This window comes from Rhamphochromis longiceps, linkage group LG19 (assembly GCF_057381845.1).
Source record: "Rhamphochromis longiceps isolate RC_006_pf linkage group LG19, R_longiceps_female_GT1.1, whole genome shotgun sequence".
Taxonomy (NCBI): domain Eukaryota; kingdom Metazoa; phylum Chordata; class Actinopteri; order Cichliformes; family Cichlidae; genus Rhamphochromis; species Rhamphochromis longiceps.
This window is the reverse complement of record NC_140575.1, coordinates 29497209-29520695: the sequence shown is the minus strand read 5'-3', so window position 1 is coordinate 29520695 and position 23487 is coordinate 29497209. Positions and strand designations below refer to the sequence as shown.

At 42.2% G+C, this 23487-nt stretch overlaps 2 protein-coding genes and 1 non-coding gene across 3 annotated transcripts in view; 1 reads left to right on the top strand and 2 right to left on the bottom strand.

Annotated features, from left to right (window-relative positions):
• Window positions 1–1338: 1338 nt before the first annotated feature.
• itpka (inositol-trisphosphate 3-kinase A) lies at window positions 1339–12928 on the top strand. The gene is made up of 7 exons (XM_085391170.1): window positions 1339–2105; window positions 6543–6642; window positions 7973–8186; window positions 9466–9670; window positions 10504–10605; window positions 11016–11087; window positions 11603–12928. Exons 1-7 carry the CDS (start codon window positions 1695–1697, stop codon window positions 11870–11872), a joined length of 1374 nt encoding a protein of 457 aa, XP_085247296.1. The 5' UTR covers window positions 1339–1694; the 3' UTR covers window positions 11873–12928.
• Window positions 12929–13047: 119 nt separating this feature from the next.
• Window positions 13048–23487, bottom strand: part of ltk (leukocyte receptor tyrosine kinase) — a 75184-nt gene continuing 64744 nt past the window's right edge. Inside the window, exons 20-29 of the mRNA XM_085391171.1 lie at window positions 22895–23081; window positions 22702–22792; window positions 22246–22310; window positions 20217–20346; window positions 20028–20125; window positions 19475–19567; window positions 19158–19259; window positions 16464–16598; window positions 16151–16241; window positions 13048–16041 (exon numbers count right to left, since the gene is read on the bottom strand). Coding sequence (XP_085247297.1) covers window positions 15004–16041; window positions 16151–16241; window positions 16464–16598; window positions 19158–19259; window positions 19475–19567; window positions 20028–20125; window positions 20217–20346; window positions 22246–22310; window positions 22702–22792; window positions 22895–23081 — 2030 coding nt within the window. The 3' untranslated portion in view covers window positions 13048–15003. The remainder of the gene's footprint in view (window positions 16042–16150; window positions 16242–16463; window positions 16599–19157; window positions 19260–19474; window positions 19568–20027; window positions 20126–20216; window positions 20347–22245; window positions 22311–22701; window positions 22793–22894; window positions 23082–23487) is intronic.
• On the bottom strand, window positions 21991–22063 carry trnak-uuu (transfer RNA lysine (anticodon UUU)). Its single transcript has one exon. It is a non-coding gene; the product is annotated as a tRNA-Lys (tRNA).

Here is a 23487-nt window from a genome sequence, read left to right as displayed (position 1 = left end):
CTACCAAAATCAAACAACCAACCAATCAAACCAATAGACAAACATTCTCACACTTGCATCCATAAGTTTTAATGACACTATTTGTGTTATAGTTGTGCCTTTGTACACCAGCACAGTAGGAGTGACTGAAGTGCAGGTCAGCCTTAATCCTTAAAACTTAAGTCATTTTATAAAAGTACTAAAATAACTGTTTAGGAATTGCATGCACACTGACACATTTCCAGAGTAACTGGATGAACTCACAGAATTTGAAACATAAAACAGTTTTTAATACTCAGCCTTTATTGCAGTCGCCTTCAGATCCTGCTTGTTTGTGGGTCTCTACCCTCAGTTTTGTCTTCAGTAACTGAAAAGCATGCTCTTTAAATCAGGTGACTAACATGGCCACTAAGAACATTTCTTTGCCTTGAGAAACACTTGGATTGCTTTTTCAGAATACTGTGGAGTTGCGTCCAGTCAATTTTAGAGCATTTGTCTGAATCTTAGCAGAAAGTACAGCCCTGTACACTCCACACTGGCTACGTCTTCCATGCCATAACATTCCCTGCGCTGTGTTTGACAAATAATCATGAGCGATTCCTTTCCTTTTCTCCTTTTAGAAATCTTATCACCTCATTTTGATTTTTCGCTTTAGTCTCATTTGAAGTTTTCATTTCTTTTTATTGCAAATGCTGCATCTGCGATGAAGGTGCTTTACTCTGGTGAAGAAAGCTTGCTGCTCTTCTAGAAGCCCATGCACTGCCCCATGCAGTCCTTCTGTCATCGTGATTATGAGATGATAGTGAGAAAGCCCCTCTTTGAACCAGTGCTGATACAGGGTTTCCTCTCATCGCAGTGTGACTTGTGAACAATGCTGGAGTTCATATTTATAATAGATGAACAGGAGCTGCAAGCAGACTCGCTTACACGAGTATCATCTCCGCGCTGCTTGAGCGAAGGAGTTAACACATTATATATTTGCTTACATTTGATTACTGAGCTAGAAATAGTCACGAATCAACATCTTATGCATTCTACTACTTTGTGTGTGTGTGTGTGTCCGTGCGCGCGCGCGTGTGTACATCCTTTGATAAGAAAACTTAGAAAAAAAATATTTCGAAGTTTTCACGCAGTTATGACAGATGCCCCCTTCTGTGGATGTGAGCGCGTGCGTTTCTGTTTCTTTAGATTTAGCATTTTTTCCGCTCAATGTGTCCGATTGATAAAGATCGATTTGAAGGTGTCCGCTGATGTTTCGGCTCAGGTTTGTCTAGAGAAGCAAGTCAGAAGGAAGTCTGCAAACCTTAAAAAAAACTTAACGTGTCAGCTGGTTTAACGTTTCAGTCAGGAAGCGAGAAAGACAATGCGGAAGATAATAAACGCCGTGCAGTTGTGTGTGGGTGCGCGCACAGTGGCGCGCGCGCGTGAGTAAACCGCGTAGAAGCGCGAGCCACCAAAGAGGGGTTCCCTTTACCTTACAGTCGGCGAAGGGTGCAGAGCAGCGAGCCTGGCTCGGGCTTCTTTTTCTTCTTTTTAAATGCGTTTACGCTTGGACAGCAGCGACGGAGAGCTGCAGAGCACCGAGTGGATACGCGCTCCTTTTGGTCTCCGTCGCGTTTGAACTTTTCTCAAAGTGAAATGACCAGATTTGAAGGTTAGAGTGACGCGTCTTTGCGCCTGTAGTCGTGCGCTCTCACGACGAATTCAGCTCGCCAATGCCCAAGGAGTGCAGGAGAAAGAGCTCCAAGGACTTCGGGTTCTCGGTGAGTGGAATAAATGAGGCGTCTCGTTTAGAGCGAAGAGTGGCTGCCAAGTCTTCGCAGATTTGCGATGAGCTCATTGAGACAGCCGCTCAGATCGCTCCGTCGTCCGGACCGCCGATTGTGATGGATGCGCCCCGGGTACCGCAGGTCACCATCACCCCGGAGGGGGGCGGCTGCTCCCGGGAGATGCAGCAGGAGGACTGGGATCGGGCGGTGGACGGTACGCTGCGCAGGAAACTGTCCAACTCCTCGATCTCCTCCACGGGATCCTCCGCCGTGGAGTCCGAGGATGATCTACTGAGTGACAACGAGAGCAAAAGCAAAGGCATCGTCACTTTAGAGCATCTGGTGGAGCCCGGAGAAGTGAGTAAACTGCAAAGAGATAGCGATCTAATGGTCGGTGCAAGGTCGCCACGACGGTTCATTTTCTCTTAAACAGTGAAAAATAACCGAATGCACAGCTAACAACAGTAAAGGTGGAGAAATACCACTCTGGGGTTTTTTTTTTTTTATTTCTTTTCAAACTGCAATCCTGACTCCCATCTGTGTGCCTTTGCAAATGTGCTATTACACCGTGAAGAGCTGAGGGTTAAAAAAGAAGAAGAAGAGGGCAAAGCAATAAAATAAACAGCACTTAAACAGCAAGCTACTTCCTAACGAAAGACCCACGGGGACTGTTTTACTGCAGAGAACAGGCAATTACAGAGTGATAACAGCATCCTTTCATTTTATATTGTTTAGTTTAGTTTTCAAACGACATAAACACACAGTCTGATTTCTCCAGAAACACATCCCCCTGGGAAACCAGTCACGTCTACATTTCAAGCTATCTTGCATCTCTTGTTTTGGTCATGGAAGTGTGTTCTGGGAAATTTCAGTTATGAGTTATACTGGTCTGACAGGTGTCTCTTGCTCTCTATACAAATACATATGTATGAAGATGCTTTGAGGTCTTTCAATAGCATTGGCAGAAAGCACAGGAGCATTGTGAAACTCTGGGTGACTCTCACCCATTTAAGTGATGTTATCACTCCTTATTTTTAATTGGTCATTAGAGCCTTTCCCATTCTATTAATGACCAGGCTGTAAGTAAAGAAACTGACATGAAAATGCTGCTAAAAGCTGGTTAGCCTTTGTTGCATGGAATGTGTTGGATGACTGATGTCAGAGTTATGTATCATCTTATTTACTGGTTTTTATCTTCAAGGCCACATGAAACTCCTTGAGAGAAAAATACAACCTTTTTTTCAATGGGATGTTTTGCACAAAAGATTGTGCACAGCTCAAGTAATGCAAATTATTAATGTCAAAAACGGACCTGTTGAACGTCAAGCTTGATATATTTTGATACTTTAAGTCTCGGCCTTTTCCCTCCTTAAGCACACAGGCTTGTGTTGAAGGACTGGCCTTTCACCCTCACTGTGGGTGGAAATTTGTTTGTATTTCACATTCTTGTGGCTGGCAAGTGTCAGGGGACATGCTTGCGTGGGCATTAAAACTGAGCTGTCTATCAAATCACATGATCTCTCTGATTATTGTACAATTACATCCGAACAGAATGTTTTTGCAGTTCTGGAGCTCGATAGCTGTCGCTTCACATGAGCTGCTGGGAAGTTGAGTGCGATCACAGTGAGTCACATCTGTGTTTCTTCACTCTGAAAGCATAATCTGCTTTTTGTCTTCATTGTCACCACTCTTAGATTCAGACTTTCTCTTGGCTAGCGTGCGCCTGAAAAGCTGACCGTTTCTCTTTGCTTTTCCATACAAGGTCCGGATCTGTCACTTTCTTTTAAACAGACTGAACACACATGGCCCGTGTGACCCAGAGGACGATCTCGCTGAACGTCACGGTGTCCAGTCTGTTAGATTCCTTCCTAAATAAAAGGTCGTTTTTGTAACTTAAAATGGAAAGAAAATGTCACTTGTGTCAACGCTGATAAAAGCTACTGTTATGCTCCTCTCCCATCAACCCACACTCCAGCCCACACAAGGACGCCCACACACAGAGTAGCATAGGCTAACTTGTCATTGTGTAATAAAGTTTTTGTGATCAGTACCCAATTTTAGATTTGGCCTTTGACATTTAACAAAGAAGCGCCTCAGGAAGTCAAATACACTCACGTATCAGTAGCTTTTACTTGTTTACATTTCAGGGCAGACGAGATGTTTTTAGTCGACTAAACAGCAGGTGGACGCGTTCATTTGCCAATCTCGCAGTGCTTTGCATTCAATTACCACGTCAAGGTGGCTTCACGTGGAAGGCATGAGTTATCGTGGCTGGTTTAGCAGAACCTGACTGAGTCACATGAAGTCTGATTTCAGCTATGTGTGTGTGTGAGTAAGAGCTTTTCTTTTTGGAGTGTTGTTTTTGACTCCTTTGTTCAGATCAGCCTGTTGAGTCAGTGTCTCACTCACACAGTACGGTGTTACAAAGAAAGGTGCGCCTGACGGAGCAGAAAAACATTGTTGAAGGGTGACCTTTAAGCAAACATTACACTAGTCCTGGAGCTGGATTCCTTTTAATTTGAAAGAGCAAACACGCATTATTCCACAGCTGGTGAATAATTATGAGACATTATTTGATAACTACCTAACTTTAAAGCACTTTGCTGCAAAAAGCAACTAAAATGCAAGACACTGTTAAGGATTCAGCCACTGTTTAAAAAAAAATCTTTTTGGTATCCTGCTCTTATTAGATCTCTATGCAATTACTCAGATGATGGAGAAAGAGAAAAGCTTTCTTCTGCACAGTTTTTCAAGTTTTTCTCATCTTCACTTTTGGGTTGCATTTTTGTTTTAAGATCTAAACTATACTTTTTATCATTAAAAAAAAATTCCATGCTTTTTAAAATTTAACATATGTTCTTTTAAGCTCTGATATGGTTTTATGACCTGTGAATATCTCTGTATTGAACCGAGTTAGTCATCTAATTTAACATGAGTCTCTGTGTCTGTGGAGGCTGATCTCCTTTAGACAAAATCAGAGTAACATAATCAGTCATGGAAACATGCATCGTTGCCAACAACCTCATAATGTCATGCATAATAATAGGTATAGGTCACAGATGTCAGCTTACCACAGAATAACTCTTCATTAGACTTTGCTAATATTAGATAAGCAGAGCTCAGAATGCTGGCACTTTACTTGCAAACGCATTTTTTCACTGTTGCGCCATTGGTGCTTTTTTCTTCCTAAGTAAAACTCTTAAGTGCTTTTCTTTTTTCCATCACCTTTGCCGAGGCATGTTTTGAGCTGCTATTCTTTCTCTAGCAAAAACGCACTGTAAGCAGGTTCCAACATGCGAGTGAAACCAGTATAATATCCAGTGTTATCAGTCCAAACTCTTCCGTCATCAAGGTCAGTGCAGCGCAGGGTGAACGATGTGAAGTTTCAATGTCAGACTGTGTTTAAAATCTAAATAATGGCCTAAGAGCTGCAGGGTCGTTATGTTTACGATAAAGCGCAGAATTCAGATCTAAGCCTCTGGTTCCTCTTGCTTGTGGATGACAGCAAATTATTCCTAAATACTAAGATTCCACTGAATTTCAGCCAGTAGCCACTCGAGCTTTTCTCGCGTTTTTTTCCTCACTAATGTGCTGAAAATGTGTGCACTTAAAGTACTCACATTAACTGATAAATCAAGAAAAGCATCTGAAATTAAATCTGCTTGCTTGTGGAAGTCTTCACAGTGCAGTCTTATCAGCAAACAAGTAAGAGTAAAATCAAGTGAAGCATATCACCTGACATTTAAGAGAGCCCCGGCTGGCCCCTGAAGACTTCTGCTATTAGCGAGGATGGTAAACTGTGAGATACTCAAGCATGAGCTGAGGGTTTCACTGAGAGAAGAGCCCCTGTTTCGTTTCCTCTTTCGATCAGAGCACACAGAATGTAATGACCTCCCAAGGCTAAAACCTAAACTCCAAGGACATACACTGGTCTTTCTATCCCAAAAGTGGGAATGCACTTATTTTGCTTTAGTTGCACTTCTAATTAGTTTTGAGATGATCTGAAGAAGCACAAAAATCTTAGTGTTTTATTTAAGATGTGGTAAGTTTTCTTGGAGGAAAGATAAACAGGCAGTTCCACGTAAGTGTGAAGCATTTTTGTGTTTCTGTAAAAATGCAAGCTGTTAATGTGTTTGTTCTGAGCGTGGTGTGAGACAGAGAAAGAGAAAGAAGAAGAAGTTGGGGATGATGGTAAAAGCAATCCATAAAAAACAAAACAGATTCACCAAGAAAACATGGAATACTCCTGAGTCATGTCATTTTATTTTTATCTCCTAAATTTTTATTAGCTAAGATGACAAATCCTACTTAAAGGTGCATTCCAGATTTTTCCACTGCAACCAGGAAATGAATTAAGCTGCAAACAGGCTCCTGGTTTTTCAGCAGGAGGTTTTGGAGACTTAGATTCTCTCACTGTGAATCAAAGTTGTCAGCAAATCACCACGCCGCGTTGGAGATGCTGAATAGAGATGCTGAATGAGATAAGAGTTTCCACTGAAATGGCATTTAACTGACCTAGATAGGGGGTTTCATGCAGAGGAAAACCAAAAACCTGGCATCAGCCTCACTGGGCAGAGTTTCCGTGTGATCAGATAACTACTCAGTGAACAAAGTGGAGTGGACGAAGGCCCGTTAACGCCACTCCTTCCTGCTATCAGACCAATAAAGAGCCCACAGTTAGACCCAAGTGCTTAAAATAATTCTTAACTTTAGCAGGTTTTGAAATGTTGTATTTCTTTTAACTCTACATGAATTAATTTCCTTTCTCTTTGTTCTCTTGCATGACTTCACCAGAGCAAACCACCGTGGTGGAAGCTAAAGACGTTCGTCCACTGGCCGTTCAGTGTGTCCCAGAGGAAAAGAATAAACTGGGTCCAGTTAGCCGGGCATAAAGGTGTGATCTATTCACATAAACCACACTTGACTCGGACAAATTACATAATATTTGTCCACCAGTTTAGTGGAAGTAAATACTGAAGTTGTTTCCCCATATTTATTGCTGCCCTGAACTTTGCTATACATTAATCATGTCAGACCAGACATTAGTCATTGAACTGCCACCTCTGTATTACAGAGGTTTGTGATGCCCAGTAGAGAAGAACACGTAGCAAGGGAGTCATGTCTTATGGTGCCTACTCATCCTCTCCAGGTGCTGCCCCCCGACTAAACCAAAGCATTTCCTGAAAATCTGCTGTTGTATGAAAGTACCAAATTCTCCCAACATCGCCTGGTAAAAGCTGACAGTAACTAAAAAACAATTTGGCAAGAAAAATCCATTACAATTGCACCCCAGCTATAGACTGTATATAAAAGATGGACGTAGCTAGGACTAGTTTTTGAAAGCTCTTTCTGAAGCTTCAGGTTGCTTTTTTGGAACCTGATGTGAACATATTCAGACAAGAGGCTGGTAGGCTGCGTTACACGCTAACTCTAGCAGTCCTGGTTAGCGACTGTGTGGGTGACACAATGCCTGCTAATTAGTACTAAGTAACTATCATACTATTAAAACAGTAGATTGTTATGCAACAAATATACATTTTGGACAGTCCATTCCTAATGTTGTTTGTCAGATAATCGTATTAAAGTGCTCCAGAAAACAAATACAGTCAAAGCACAAAGTTCTATGGCTAAATTAGGTAGATGAAAGGAGTTGAACCTAGTAAAAGAAGCCACCTGCCATTCAAAGATGTCACACACTGAACTTTCTATAGGATTTCAGTCTGTGTGTAGTAAGGATCAAAGTTAGTGGCATGGCATATTTGACTGATAGCCGCTATTATCCTATTATTCGTTTAAAATAGCCTATATCAAGGCTTTTATTGCGTCTTAATACAATTTCAGCCCTGTTTTGTTGTCAAGAAGAGGCAAAGAAATGGGAAAGACTAAAGCCATTTTTAAGCATGGCTGAATTTGGTATTTGTTACATGAGGGTCAGAGGGCGGTTCTTTTGGAACCTGCCTCAAGTGACCGATCAAAGAACTGCAGCAACTTTAGGTACCTCCTTGTTTTTCATCCACAGAAGTCTTTGCTTGGTTACGAGTCATTTAATATAATTTAAAAGAAAATGTAACATTACATTAGAGTACCTACTTGTCACAGACAATGAATTTACATTGAAGGACACTTTAATTTCCCAGTATCTCCCAAGTCTCCACATGCAGGTATATTTACCTCACACTGGCAAAATCAGGCCGTTGTTCATTCCTGTCTTCATCTAATCTCAGGCAACTTCAAAGCAGCAGATGAGGGCACCATTCTGAAAAAGTTCTCAGAGAACGAGATGCAGTGTTTCGAGAAGCTGAGGAATGACGCATTGCTCCCGTTTGTGCCTGGATACCACGGTGTTGTGGAAAAAGACGGAGAGTCTTTCCTTCATATGACTGATTTACTGGCAAACTTTGACCTTCCTAATGTTATGGACTGCAAAATGGGAGTAAGGTATGAAAGTTATGTCTTCACTGTCTTATTTACATGTAATTAATTTTTATGCACTGTTTTTATTTTTTCTGCACATGTATTTTTTGATAATAGAGCCATACATTCACGTAATACATGTAACTGCAGTAATATGTATATATATGTATGTATATATATATATATTATCACTACCACACTATTCGGCTAGTTGTTAGTTGCTAGTGTTTTTTTTAATGAATTAATAGGAAAGTGCAGGCGAGTGATGGTACATACAGCTTAAAGTGGTTTTGCTCTACAAGGGAACACCTGTTCTAACTGCAGGCTATATGCTTGGCTTCCTGCCACAGCGGGTGGGGTGTCTCAGTGTATCATGTGCACAAATAGGCAAACACACACATGCGCACGCACACGCGCATACAAACACACAATGGCATACATATATGCTTGAATGCACACATGAGCGTATACATGCATATGTTAGTGCATGCAGAGGCATGCAGGTACTGACACTCACCCCTCTGAGGGTTTTGTTTCCGGTTCAGCAAAAAAAATACGCAGACGCACATACGCACACGGACTTAGAGACACTGACTCACAAAAACACACACGCAGAAGAGTTACACACACTACACTTACAGAAACACCCAGCATAGCGTTTCATTGCCTGTTTGGTGTTTGCGTGTCTTTATTTCTAAACTATTCGTATGCATACACAGAGTTTCACACACTCAGGGTGTCCCTGGAGACTCCCCTTTGTCAAAAACACTCTCAACCACACAGTTGCAAAACCGCTAAGTTGCACAAACACACACTCACGCTTTCACTCAGCTAAATGCTGCACACTGGAGTCTCCTCTTAGCTTCCCTCTTCAGCACAGAGGAAGTGTGGCTCGCAAACTGAAAATGAAATTAGCATCTGTTTGCACATAACTTTATGCCAACTGTGAGTGTGCTGCTGGAATGTTCATAAACAGAAATAAAGGCTTTTAGAGTTGCAGGTTTTCTTTCCCCCCCTCTTCTGTGCACTGATAAGCTCTTCTAACATTTGCTAGAAGGGTGTAGATCTCTTTGGCTTTTAGCACAACTTAAGAAAAATTGCTCTGTAAAGTTGAGCATGAAAAAGGAGTAGGCAAGTATTGACTAATCTTACTTATCTTTCATCTTAATTACTCAAGATAAGTGATTAAAGCCAGACAAACCCTGAAAGTCCACTGACATTTCTGTGCCTTTAAACTTCTCACTTCAAATGCCAATAGCCTAAATTCAGCACCTGAAAATCCTTTGCTCCATTCTTGTTGAAGGACCTACCTGGAGGAGGAGCTTGTGAGAGCGAGGGAACGGCCCAAGCCGAGAGAAGACCTCTATAACAAAATGGTGGAGGTAGACAGCGAGGGGCCAACTCCTCACGAGCATTCCCAGCGGGGGGTAACCAAGCCTCGTTACATGCAGTGGAGGGAGTCCATGAGCTCCACTAACACCCTGGGCTTCAGGATAGAGGGAATCAAGGTAAAAGGAATGATGTGGGATATTTTTAGTGTAAAGGAAGGAAAAAATAAACTTACACAAAGGATCAGAATCCATGTGTATATAAGTCATATCAGGCACTGTAAGGTAAAGCATATAATATTTAATATTTGAATTTCCTTACACCAGTATTTGGACAACAACTGGGGAAATAACTGCCTGTAACATGAAGGCTTTCTCACTGACAATGAACTCAGACTGAACTTCTCTGCTCTTTGGATCTTTTTTAGCTTATTCAAGGTCGCTCTTTTAGTTGCCTTCAATGTTACTCTTTTTTTCATTCTCACTACTCTGATCAGTCACTATTGGCTACACCAAGCATCCCCTTTTTGTTAAAGATCTTTGATAAGCTTACTGCAGCTACGCAACATCAAACAACAGCAAAACAGAGACAGCAATAGGCACCGAATGTAGTTAGGCACTTAGCAGTGGTGCTGATGGAGACTGAAAGAAAGTGAAAGTGAATGATAGCGTGGCTTCATATATATTGAGTCTGCAGCCAAAAATTGTTTATTAATTGCAGTTTTAAATCTGAGTTTAACATCTGAGTCATGTGGCCTCCTAGTTACTCTTCCTGTGCTACACAACCTTAAATTCCAGCTGACACACCAGATAATTATCTTGAGGCATGGTGCCACACTGTGATTAGAATTGTGGCCTCACAGCAAGAACGTCTTGGGTTCGAATCCACCATTCCTGTGTGGAGTTTGCATGTTCTCCCCGTCCAAAGACATGCAGTTAGTGGGATTAGGCTACTCGGTGCATCTAAATTGCCCATAGGTGTGAACGGTTGGCTCTCTCTCTTTTTTCTTTAGAAAAGTGACGGCACATGTCGAACTGACTTCAAGAAAACAAGATCGAAGCGGGATGTCATCCAAGTCTTCAAGGACTTTGTCGGTGGAAACGTCAACATCGTGGTACGTGGCAGTCAGTTATCCTCTTCACGCACATTTTTATTCATCCGTGTAAGGACTCGGGAGTAGACACACAGTGCAGCGGTGCAGGCGTTAACCTGAAACGGCTCATCAGCTACGAATGCAGCAGCCGAATAGGCTCCCACATCCGCGTTCAGTGTTTGAACAGATAGAAATTGTTTGTAGGCTCTGCCTTTACATTTGAAAAAAGCTCTAAAGGCAAACAAAAACAGCCTCGAAGCGATCTACGAGAGTAAACCACAGAGCAAATATTCGCACTGTGATGCTGTTTGAGTTTTCTATTAGGGAGGAGGTTCTCAAATATACACTCTGCCTACATCCTGTTGTGTTCCAGCTATCTAATACCAGCTATCTAATATATGAAATATTTTAATTTTGTTTTTCAACCACAGAAGTCATATTTGAGCAAACTGACAGAGATCCAACAAGCCCTGAAGACATCAGATTTCTTTAAGCGACACGAGGTGAGAGCTCCTCTGCGTACAGTAAAGATGTGTGGCAAATTAAAGGGAAGCAAACAAAGCAGCCAAATAATATTTTTGCACCTGGCACTTCCTCCAAAGCTCCACTCAGGGGAACAAAGAGTTTTTCTTTTTTTTCTTAGAAAATATTATCTTACTTATTTCTTTTTTTTAATGATAGGCTTGAGATCGCCATCAAACACACACCGGGTACTGAGTGTTACATAATAATATTACTTGCATAAAAAATATTTCAACATGAAACGGGACTGTTAAAGTTTACATAGATACGCGGCCGTGTATCCGTACTGCTTACACTGAACCGTGGCTGAATTATCACATTATTTCTGGCCAGTTGTACGTCATGTAACAGCTAACGATGTGTTGGATTAAAAAGAAAAAGTACTGCTGCAGGGTTTTTTTTAATATGTCGCCCATCTGTATTGATGCAAGAGTGGTTATTAAAAGCAGAAGATGAAGAATCAAAAGCTAATACTAACAGCTTTTTGTTTTATCAGGTCATTGGCAGCTCCCTCCTCTTTATCCATGACCATACGGGCAACGCGCAAGTCTGGATTATTGACTTTGGCAAGACCACGGCATTACCAGAGGGCCAGACATTAAGTCATGACATTCCCTGGCAGGAGGGAAACCGGGAGGATGGTTACCTGTGGGGTTTGGAAAACCTCATCCACACACTGGAGTCTGTGAGCAGTGCCGCCGGCGCAGAAACCGGTAGCTCGGTTACCAAAGAAAACAGCCAAAATACAGAAACACACAGCCAGTGACCTTTGATTCAACGGGTTTAAGGAACAGCAACTATATTGATGGACACTGCGGGATGGTTTCAGATATGATTGATTGGTCGGGGTTACTTTTTTTAAAGCACAGAATACTAAAAATGAAAACAAGAACATGACGGGCATCAAACGTAGATCCGAGGCTCAGGTTTTCACCGTTTTAAATGTAATGTGACCACATTTAGCATCGACACCGACAAAAAAAAACGACGCTGTGCGACGGATGCTGAACAGAGGGAAGCAGGAAGTTTTGTCACTATAAAGAAAATGATTGAGAAAATGCACCGACACTAATTCAGCCTCCTACATGATGAACAGAAGTAGAAGTGCAGGCATTGTGCATTTCACTTTCAGGATGTTACAAGTGAAAATGTGCCTGTTCATTGTCTCAAGAAGAGAGCGAACGAGCACAAGTTACAGACTCATTCTCACGTTACACCACTTACTGTAACCATCAGCCTTCAGTGTATTATTAAAGGTTGGGGCGTATGTTCAGTATGTAACTGTTTGGCTCACAGACCTCACAGTTATAACTACAAAATATAGCACATTCCCAGTATAGCACAGTCTACTGCGTAATGACTGGAGTGTATTATGTGTGTTAGTCTCTGGTGAACTGTCTTTCATTGTATAGCAGATTATTTCTCTTTAATCAAGTTCATTCCTGTGATCAAACTTGTAATCGTTTTTATTTCCGGTGATGGACGTCATCAAATGTAAATGAAATTAAAATGGGAACAACGTTTTTCTTCTATCTTTAGTGGTGGAACACTATTTCACACTATATGTGTTACGCGTGTTAGTCTGGACAGAGTTGACGGCCTTTTGCAGGGATATAAATGTGTGTGACTGATCATACTCACACAAGTGAGGTTGATATATGTTGATTTATTTGGGGCACAGTTAGGTGAGATGAAAGTAAAGACGGTATATTGCATAGAATGTCTTTGCACTTTTGTTTGAGGCATCCTCAGCTACAAAAATACAGGAATAAAAACTGAAATGAGTGTGAAATAAAATCTACCGGGACATAAGAAATATAAACTATGAGTAAGATGAGGGTCTTTTTTTTTCTTCTTTAAGAAAATGAGAAAAAAAACAATCCACAGTAATCAGTATTGCTATATGGCACAAACGTTTTTTTTTCTTAAAGAGATAAACAGCAGATAAAGACACAAATATCAGCAGGTCTTATCTTATAACACACAGTAAGCCTACAGAACTCTTACATAAATGTAACAACATATCAAAAAATATAATATTGCCATGTTCAGGCTCAAAATAATGTCACACACCAAGTACAACTATAAACTTGATTAAATAAGAATAACCTGAAAGCATAAATACAGCAACTTGTTTGGTATTTCAGAGTTGAATACCTCCCCCTGTTGAGTAAACGTAAGTACTACCAGCACTACATCTATAGAGGCAGTGTAGCAGTACGTATCGAATGGCAGTGATCGATTACAGATTCATCATTAACATGAATGAATGCAAATGCAAAAACAAAACATCAACAACAAACAGCTACAAATGTAATGTTAGTCCAGTGTAAGCAAGTAGGAGCAAGTACAAAAATAGCTTTCCTGTTTTCTTAGCTGCAAGGTCGTCATCAAACTCGGACTCTTCAAACATCTCTAAAGCCAAGTAAATATTGGGACAAGGGGAACGAGACCTCATCCACAAAAATAAAACCCTCAAAGAAAGCAAATGTGTCTAATTTGGTGGGCCGGCTTCTTCAGAAGCTAACATCCATTATTTCAATCTGGAGTGGTGGTTCTCAGACTGTTTCTGGTACACTCAAGCTCACGACCCCCATCCCACAATTTTTAGCGCACTGTGAAAAAGATGCAATTCAACACGAAAGCATTAGCATACATAAAGTTATATTTACACCTCATTAGATTTAGATACACCTTACTAATGCAGGGGTAGACCCCATGTACCCTCAGAACTACCTCAGTTCTTCATAGTATAGATTCAACAAGGTGCTGGAAACATTCCTCAGAGATTTTGGTCCATACTGTCATGACTGCATCACAAAGTTCCAACATCCAGGATGTGAATCCCTTTTTCCACCACATCCCAAAAGTTGCTCTATTGGATCAGAAGATGGGTACAGCGTGGTCATAAATCACCTTCCTTCCCCATTCTGATGCTTGCTTCAGCGGGTCGCCTTGACCATGCCTAAATGCCTAAATCAAGTTGCTGCCACCTGATTGGCTGATGAGATGTTTGCAATAGCAAGCAGCTCAACGCTTTGTTGAGTGTACCCTGATTCCTAACACCACTCCTGCAGTGGCTCTTTGCTCCACTGGGTGGGGCCCCTCCCCAGTTTGAGAACCACTGATCCAGAGTCAAAAAGAGTTTAAACCCCCCAAACTTTAAATTTATAGACCAGTATCCAGTTAGCTGAGAACAAGGCTGGAAACAGGCTCGTGCTTCACCTACCAAGTCAGAAAATACACGTTATTGCCAGAGGAAGTGTTTTCACATTGTATGGGATGAAACCAATTATATTAGAGTACCAACAAGTAGTATAAGGTCCTAAAGTGTATATAGAGCTGTAATTCTGCCCATCAGCATCAAAAGAGTGGAATTACTTTTCAAAAAATTTATACCTATGAAATTAAAACGTCTTGGAGATTCTCCTCCCAATGACTCAATATTCTTTTAGTCTTTTATGGTCATACACTAAATACTACAAATTCACACATACTGCCAGCAAAGCTTTCATGAATAAAATACAGCAAAAAGAAAAAATAACAGGTATAAAAGGAGTCCATCAACAGCAGTACGTTTTGGCAGCCCTCACCCACAGTGTGGACACTGAGGAAGTGCAGGGCCGCCAGTCTCCCAGTGTTTCAGCATCAGTGTTCAGCTACTATGGTATCAGAAGCCTTTGACAGGGTTCCAGTGTTGGCTCTCTGTATTACAGAGTGTTTGTGTGGACGGGAATGTTCAGTTGTGTTTTCCAGCATTCTACGAGCTGTAAAAATCAGACACTGTGGCACTTGACAATGAAGGAGCCTTCATGGTCATGCTTTTTATTCTAAAAATTCCAGAGCTAAAGTCTCAGTTTCTGAGAAACGGATTCAGGTGACATTTGAATCCTTTTCTTAGATAGGAGTAACACTGAGGTCTTCAGACAGAGAAAAGCCAGAGTCTCTGTCACGTGTGGGTTTCTCAGCTTTGGTGTGTCTCCTCACATCCTCATGCCCGTAGCTGGCATGGCGCTTCAGCAGCAGCAGCTTGGGCATGCAGGATGAGGGGGTATGGAGGCCTAATGCTAGTCCCAGGCTACTCCCTGATGAGACACTGGTAGCAGAGCTGGTGTTTTTCACATCTTCTGGGGCTTTGGGCACAACCAACGGCAGGCTTTCTGCCTCATAGCTTTGCTCGTCGTAGGCATAGTTGACGTTGCCACATGGGAAACTCTGGAGCTTAGCAAGGTCCATAGATTTTGTGCCACCGCCTGCTGGTGTCTTATGGGAGGACGTGCTAGAGGCAGCCTGAGCCTGGCAAGAAGAAGATGAAGTCGAGGAAGTGCAGAGGCTTTTAGGGCTGAAGTAGGTGCTGCTGGTGCCGTCACTGCCAGCCTCGTGGTTTTCTGAAGCTGGGCTGTGGGTCTGCGTTTTGGAGGTGGAGCTCGAGAGTGGCATGGACTGGGTGTGAGTGAGTGCCTTCTTCCCCCTTAAGTTATCCAAGACCCAGGATCCATATGTGGGGTTCCAGAGGTTCTTAGTCTTGTTCTTCAGCCTCTGGTTCTCTGAGGAAGAGCTGTTTCTGGAGTAGGGTCGGTGATGAGGAGGCTCAGGGTGGAGCCAGTTGGAGACCGCTGACAAACCAGGGGCAGGAACGGGCTCAGCCCAGCATGGCTCCAAAACCTCGCGACATGATGTGACTTCATGGTGGACAGGTTGGGTCCTCTGCAGGAGCAGACGGGGCTTTGTAGGCTGCAAGGGAAGAGGGGTGGGACCCAGGCCCATGGCTGAGAAACCCAGCTGGGAGGGACAATCCTGGGAGGGAGGGTGTGAGACTAGAAGTGGAGTGAGGCAGGTAGATGTCGGGTCAGTAGGACGGATTACAGTGCCTCCGTCATCATCCGTGTTGGGGCCATATTCCACAGGTAGAGGCGTGTTGATCACATCTGGATCCTGAGAGAGAAAAAGAAGAGTGAGGATTAAATGATAATCAGAGAAAAAACATTTAAAAGACACAAAAAAGCAACCTTAGCAGTCTTAAATATCTAGAGAAGATGCATGCCTGAGTACAGTAGTTGATTCTCTCCAGGATAGTCGAGAAGTTGGGCCGATGCTCAGGACAGTGCTGCCAACACTGGGTCATGATCCGATAGCTAAACAGTAATCGACAGAAGCAGAGAAACAACCAGCAAATGAACAACTGTTGAAATTCTGAATTTCTCCTTAATTCCCGTTTATCACTCACTGAGTAGACAAAAGAAGCAGGTTTAATCAACATCACATCAAAGGTGGAAGATGAAGCAAACATTATTATGTCTTTAAAAAAATACCAAGAAAAAAAGCCCACAGAAACCGCAACTTGAGTCAGTACTCACACAGGCCCTGGGCAGGCTTTGGGAGGATCCATCCTGCCTCCGCTGGTGACAAACTCCAGGACCTCCTGGTTGGTTTTACAAGGATATGGCATGTAACCCAGCGAGAGGATCTCCCAGAGCAGAACTCCAAATGACCTGAAGAGGGAGACATCGATCAATAACTGAGTGGATGAAGTTGTCTTTGAGTGCTAAATTTATTCTACTGTAATGTTCCTCAGACAAGGAACAACAAATGCAAACAACACGAACAAACACAAAACCAAAATTTTTTTCCTGAATAGAAGTTGACACCATTCAGGGTGATTCTTTTGTTTCTTTTGACAAAATAAATGCTTGTAATTGCCCTTTTCTTTCCCCTGCTGAATTAAGAGTGCAGCGAGTTTAAGTATTCGTGTAGAAATCTCCTTGTTTTTGTTTTTCTAGCTCTCTGTTTTCTCAGTTGTGTGCTTGTCATGACCCCCTGTGACCCAGATCTCAATCACTCTGCTTCCTGCTCCCGACTCTAACTGATAAGAGTCCCCAAGAGACCCTGAAAATGTTGTGTAACATCTTTTACACCTTGATAACCATGTCCAACACTGTTCAACACCTGGCAATGACCATGGAGGTGTTACCCAACCAGAACAAATATATAAAAAAACCCAGTGAATCTCCCAGTACAGCTACTCTAAAGTGTATCTACAGTGCGCCTCTGTCAGTGCGCCCCAGGGTGGCTGTGGCTACAATGTAGCTTGCCATCACCAGTGTGTGAATGTGTGTGTGAATGGGTGGATGACTGGTTGTGTAAAGCGCTTTGGGGTCCTTAGGGACTAGTAAAGCGCTATATAAATACAGGCCATTTACCATAGTAGGTGGTTTTACTAAGGTTTAGCTCTCCCATTTCCACAAACTTGACTTTCACTAGACAAAGGATCAAAGATTATTCATTGTTAGTGACATTAGGAGTGAGACTCCTGCTGTGGTTTACTTTGTTTTGGGCAGGGTATTATTTTCTTCTTCTAAATTAGTATTCTAGTGGAACAGTGTTAGTAACCACCTCTGGTTTTATTAATTTCTTTGGCTTTCTTGTAAAGCATCATTTTTGCATTTGAGCAAAAAACACTCTAACCTTACCAACAACATCCAGTTACAGGTTGCTACACCGAACAGTGCAGTATAGGGATGTCAAACTCATTTCACATTGTGGGCCACATACAGCTCAGTTTAAGTGGGCTGGCCCAGTAAAACTACAGGTTAAATGAATAAAATTGTTCTTGTAGTTCATTTTTCCAGACTGCTCTGTAATTCTAATCATAAAGTGTTGGTTCATTCACAGAAAAACAGACATTTCCATAGCAGACAGTGTGAAAACAGGGATTTTTCCTGTCACATAATCTGTTAGTTAATCACTTTGTTCTAATATGAATGCCAATGGGGGAGGAGGGGGAGGGGGGGGGGGGTCTTGATTAATAGGAAAAGCTTTAAAATCTATGAAACACAACTAAAAGTTCAAAAATCAACGCACTGCTTCACATTTTCCAAAGCCGTCCAGTGGGCCGGATTGGGGTCTTTGCTGTGCCAATTCAGGCCCCCCGGCCTTATGTTTGACACCCCTGGGGCAGTAGATCACTGGCGTTGAGTTTTGCTAACCAATAATAATAATAATAATGGATTGCATTTATATAGCGCTTTTCGGGACCCCTCAAAGCGCTTTACAATTCCACTATTCATTCACTCTCACATTCATACATGACTGGAAAGCCGCAGCAGCTGCAACACTCGTGTGTTTTTTTTGTTTTTCCTTCATTTGTTCAGAGGAGATATCTTGCCGATGAATGATTCCCCGTCTAAACAGCTTTGAAGGGACGAACTGCGGTGCAACTGTAGCTGCCTCTGTGCACGTTTCCATCAATATCCTCGGATTTTAATAGACTGCTGGTCAAATCGATTATGCTGCGGTCTCTCCTCTATAAGGGTCTAACTTTCTGATCTGCAAACAACCCTCTCTTTCACTCTACCAAATAGAGGTTTTGAAATGGTTTGCCCCAAACTAAATATTTGACTTGCACTGTCACAGGAGAAGCGGTTTGGACGCCGCTCCTCTACCATTACAGCCACTGCGCTTTCCTAACAACAATAGAGTGCTCTTTGTTTGGCTGGCTCAGTGTCTTGAATACAAATGCTGTCCTGGTTTTGAAAAGATGTTCACTTGATGTAACGCACCCTAGCTTTGTCTACTAGGAGTAGACATGTTTGGTTTGTGGAAACCTCCCTGCAGGGCATCGTACTGACCACATATAGGCTTTTAATAAAATCGAATTCAGTTTTGCTGGCGAATACTTTTCATGCCTAGTGAGAAATTTTTTTTTCTGTTGTTGTTTTGTTTTGTTTTTTTGCATTTTGACACCGCTGCAAAGTAAATTTCTTTCATTGCCAGCGTCTGTTTTCGATTACAATAAGTTCGCCATCTGGTATTAGTTGTTTTATTGTCCAGAAAAATTTTCAGACGTCTGAATAATCACTGTAGTGTTAGAACAGTTAGCATGACCACATGATATTTCCAAAGACCTACAAATGTGTGGCACTTCTAAATGATATATTTCCGAACATGGTGTCCCAGTGTCGAGACAAAAGCAAAGTGTATACAGTTCAAAATTAACAACAGCTGTCTTGTGATTTTCTTTGTCTACTGGTATTTAGTGGTAGACTTTATACCATGTGTCAGTTTTGCAGGTGAAGATCCCCTCCATGAAGGCCTCTGGTGGCATCCACTTAACTGGCAGCATGGCCCGGCCGCCCTTCCTGTAATAGCTGGCTCTGGAAAACAAAGAAAGAAAGGCAGGGTACATTTAGGCTGAGTTAAGAACAAATGGTAAATGCTAAAAGGCCACGAACTGAAATGTAAGTAAATTACGTGGCCCTGTGGAGGGAAATGAAAAATCTATTTAGCCACACTCCAATAACCACATCAATCCATCTTAAATTATGGGTGGATAGGGCGCCACTGCAGATTTAGAGTAGCGTATATGAACCTGTAAATATCTCGTGCCATGCCAAAGTCTCCAATCTTAGCCACTCTGTCCGACCCAGGGCAGGTAAGGAGGCAATTTCTGGCAGCGATGTCTCTGAAAAACACAAAATCCTTTACATGATTTATCTGTGCGATGACACGAAACAGAGAAGCTTGTTGTTACTTTGTCAAATTTGTTGCCGCAGAAAATGTTCAGAACTGTGGTTTGCAATGAAGAAACGAAGGCCTTTGAAAAACCTTCAAATGCATGATTGATCGTGCTTGCAAATGATTGTACACATTTTTCAAATTAAGAGAAGCAAATTGCTCAAAGACAAACTCAAACTGCAGTCAAAATGAAATAATAGTCGTTGATGTGTTTTTTGTCGCATTGCAAGAGGTTTCGTTTAAAGCAACATATGCAGCGTTACAGAATGTCTAATGAATCATTTTTATGCAGATTTCACCACAGCGTAGCTCTGCTAACACATTTCCTTTTTGCCGTGGCTGAAAAACCGCTTTGAGTTTGCACTTTTATGAGCTCTAAGCTGCGAAAACTGGGTGCGAATCCGAACCTGTGTATGAAGTGGTTCTCCTCCAGATAGCGACATCCACAGGCGATATCTCTGGCCATGCGCAGCAGATCCCGCATGGTGAGAGACGAGGTCTGGCCCTGGACATAGCACAGATCAGTTTAGTGTGCGACGTAAACACACAGAGCTTGCAGGCACAAACACACATGTAAAGGTGTAGTACAGACGCACCGCTCGTGGCCTGTTTCTTCTCAAAAAGCTCTTCATGTCTCCTCCGGTCATCAGCTCCAGCAGGATGAAGCGCGGCAGGATGTTCAGACTGACGCCAATGCAGCGCACGATGTTCTCATGGCTGAACTTGCTGCATGGACAGTTAACAACAGGGTGTTTTGTTTAGAAGGCTTAAGATGACTTTGACGTCCTTAAATATACATTGATGGTAACAAGAAAGTACAATTGTAAGGTTTTAAGATTTAATAAATAATAAAAACAATCTGGTCCTCATGAGGTCTAAAAAATAATTTAAATACAACCTCAAAAACCATCAGAACAACACATGTTAATGCAGTCGTTATGTATTTAACAAAAACTAAGCCAGAATGAAGAAGCAGAATGTGAAAAATCAAGCGCACCCCATGATTCGACTCTCCAATTGTTGTGGAGGAATTCTTTCCTTTACACTCTGGATGTCAAACTTGTTTACATCATACAGCGAAGGTATGGATGCACGCATTTGTACGTGTGGTAAAATTGCTGCTTATTTGTGTGTGGATTAGAGCATGTGCTTGTGACTCTTGTGACACATCTGTAAATCTTAGTTTAGCTATATAAAGGAGTTCACGGTCAACTCCTTTGAATGACCGCAAGGTGCCGAGGTCCTGTGACCGCAAAACAAAACCTTTCCCAACCTTTCTTTAGTCTTAGTCTACAAAATGTAACTAAAGTGTAGCTCTTGGATTTTTTGCCGTTATTCTGAGCGCTGGAGGGTCTGAGCTTGGGTTGAATTTACTGGGATGTCTGTCACGGTCCGCTGTGACAGACCGTGTGGAGAGTGCGTGGAGGACTCAGGTGCAGACACGAGTGACACGGGAGTAAACTTTAAACAAAAGCGAGCCTTTTATTGTGGCTGGTAACGCAAGAGAAACAAACAAGAATAAGGGCAGCTCAAAAGCAATAACTAAACAGAAACCTAAACTGGGAATGAACTAAGGTAAGGCTATGAATACAACAGACCGGGCATGGAAACATGGAGGGTGGGAACACAGACGACGCGACACAGACTGTAAGAAACACAGAGACTAAATACACATGAGGGATGATCAGGGGAAGTGGCCACACATGGGAACGCAGCTGATATACATGAACTTAACGACAGGACAGGAGGAGTGAAACTGAATACACTGACAGTGAATGCAGGCCTTCAAAGTAAAACAGGAAACATGGGACATGAACCGGGGAGACGTAGTACAGGGGGAGGTGACAGACGCGACAGCATGAACTTGACAATACAAGACACACAGACATAAACACACGAAGGGCAAGGGAGGCTTGATACAAGGGTAACATAACTACAAAAGGACTGGACTACCTTAAAGAACCTAAACAATCAATAAACATCAAAATAGACTAAACACAAAACACTGGGTCGCACGACCCAGGACCATGACAGATGTCCACTCCTGGGAAGATTGGCAGAAGTTTGCGACTTAATTTTTCACACGCTGCTTCTGCATTTTGGCTTAAATTTTGTTAAATAAATAATCACACTGTGTCATATTGTCATATCTTGCCTCTTTTTTAGTGTTTATTTTTTTAAATCTCATTAATGATGAACTTATTATACAACTACAAAAAAGTCTCAATTTTCAATCAGCCAGAATACAAGTATTTAAAACTGTCACTTGCTGACTGAGGGATGGACCTGTAAATAGAGTAGACTTTAACAAAATCAGATGGGAAATCATAATACTTTATTAACACCTAAGGAAATTAGGTAAACTAAGCACGCCTGAACAGGGACTTGAACCCTGGACCCTCAGATTAAAAGTCTGATGCTCTACCGACTGAGCCACCCAGGCCCGAGCAACCCCCGCTAGAAACCAATTAACGTCACACATTTTCCTGAGCTCAAAATTTACCCCTGCAGACACGATTGTCTTTGAGGGACAATTCTTGTGTGTGTGTGTGTGTGTGTGTGTGTGTGTGTGTGTGTGTGTGTGTGTGATGAACAAAGGAAGTGTATGGTTGCTGTCTCGTGCACCTCATAATCAGAGCCTCCATCAGGAAATCCATTTCATCCTGCTCGGAGCAGATTTCTGGTAGAGTCTGCAGAATAGAAAGAGAATTTGAGTGTGTGCTACTTTTAAGGGGAAATATAAATTTTCAGACCTAATCAGCAGAGCATTGTAAGCAGGTAACCCCATGCGGTGCTCTCTCTGCTTTTTTGCTTTTCCCTTTTTAAACTGTGTGCCTTTTAAAGCATCTTATCCAGGGACGCTGAGCAAATCTGCATTCTTCTTTTTTAGTCATTTTGTGCTGCAGTCTTTGCACAACATAAGAAAAGCCAACAATCATTTTGTAAGTGAAAGCATCTCCATGACCTTTAGCTCTGAGAAGCAGAAGCACCACTTATGGGATTATAAGTACTGAACATACATGCGAGGTGTCATTGTTAAACATTTAAGTGCAAATATTTAAGAAAATATGAGTGGCTGACCTTTATGGCCACCTGCATAGCACTGCCATCACCACTCATCCCCAGAACTTGACCTTCATAGACTTCACCGAAGGCTCCGTGACCAAGGGCCCTAAAGAGGAGAGAAAACACAACGAATGAAACGAAGGCACACGTTTGGTGGAGAGCAGAAGCTTAAACTGGCACTCTAACATTGAGTCCGCTTGTGTCATACCTCAGTAGGGTGATGTTCTTGCGTGGCACTTCCTTCAGCTCACTGAACGAAGCGGCTTTGCCGGTGAAAAAGTAGTTTGGGTTGTAGTCCGTCATGATGGTGGAGGAACGGATTTTGCTCAGCTTATACTCGGGACTCTGAAGACGCCCCCTCACTGCATGCAGGTCGTTCTTTTTGCGGTACCACACTGCAGAAAAAGACGAGGCAGAGGGACGAACAAGCTTGTTATATTAAAGAGTCGACAAACCCTTGACAAAAATTATCAGCAAACTTTAATCAGGACCCTACAAGTGCATGTAAGTGGCAGAAGGATCTTCCTGACCATCTGTCTGAATGTAGGAGCGGCAACACAAGGAGGGATCAAGCCACATCTCAATAACTTTTTCCAATCCTAAAACAACATTCTTAGTGGGAATAAAGCTATAAAAATATGGCAAAAAGGGCTTCATTTTTGTTCTTAAAGAATACTCCACCAATTCTGCATAGCACTTCTCCAACACTGGAGTTCTACCTCTTCAAACACCACCCTCAGTATGGATCTGTAATTCACACGTTATGTTATGTTAGTAGCAGTTATTGAAGCCTCAAGCAGA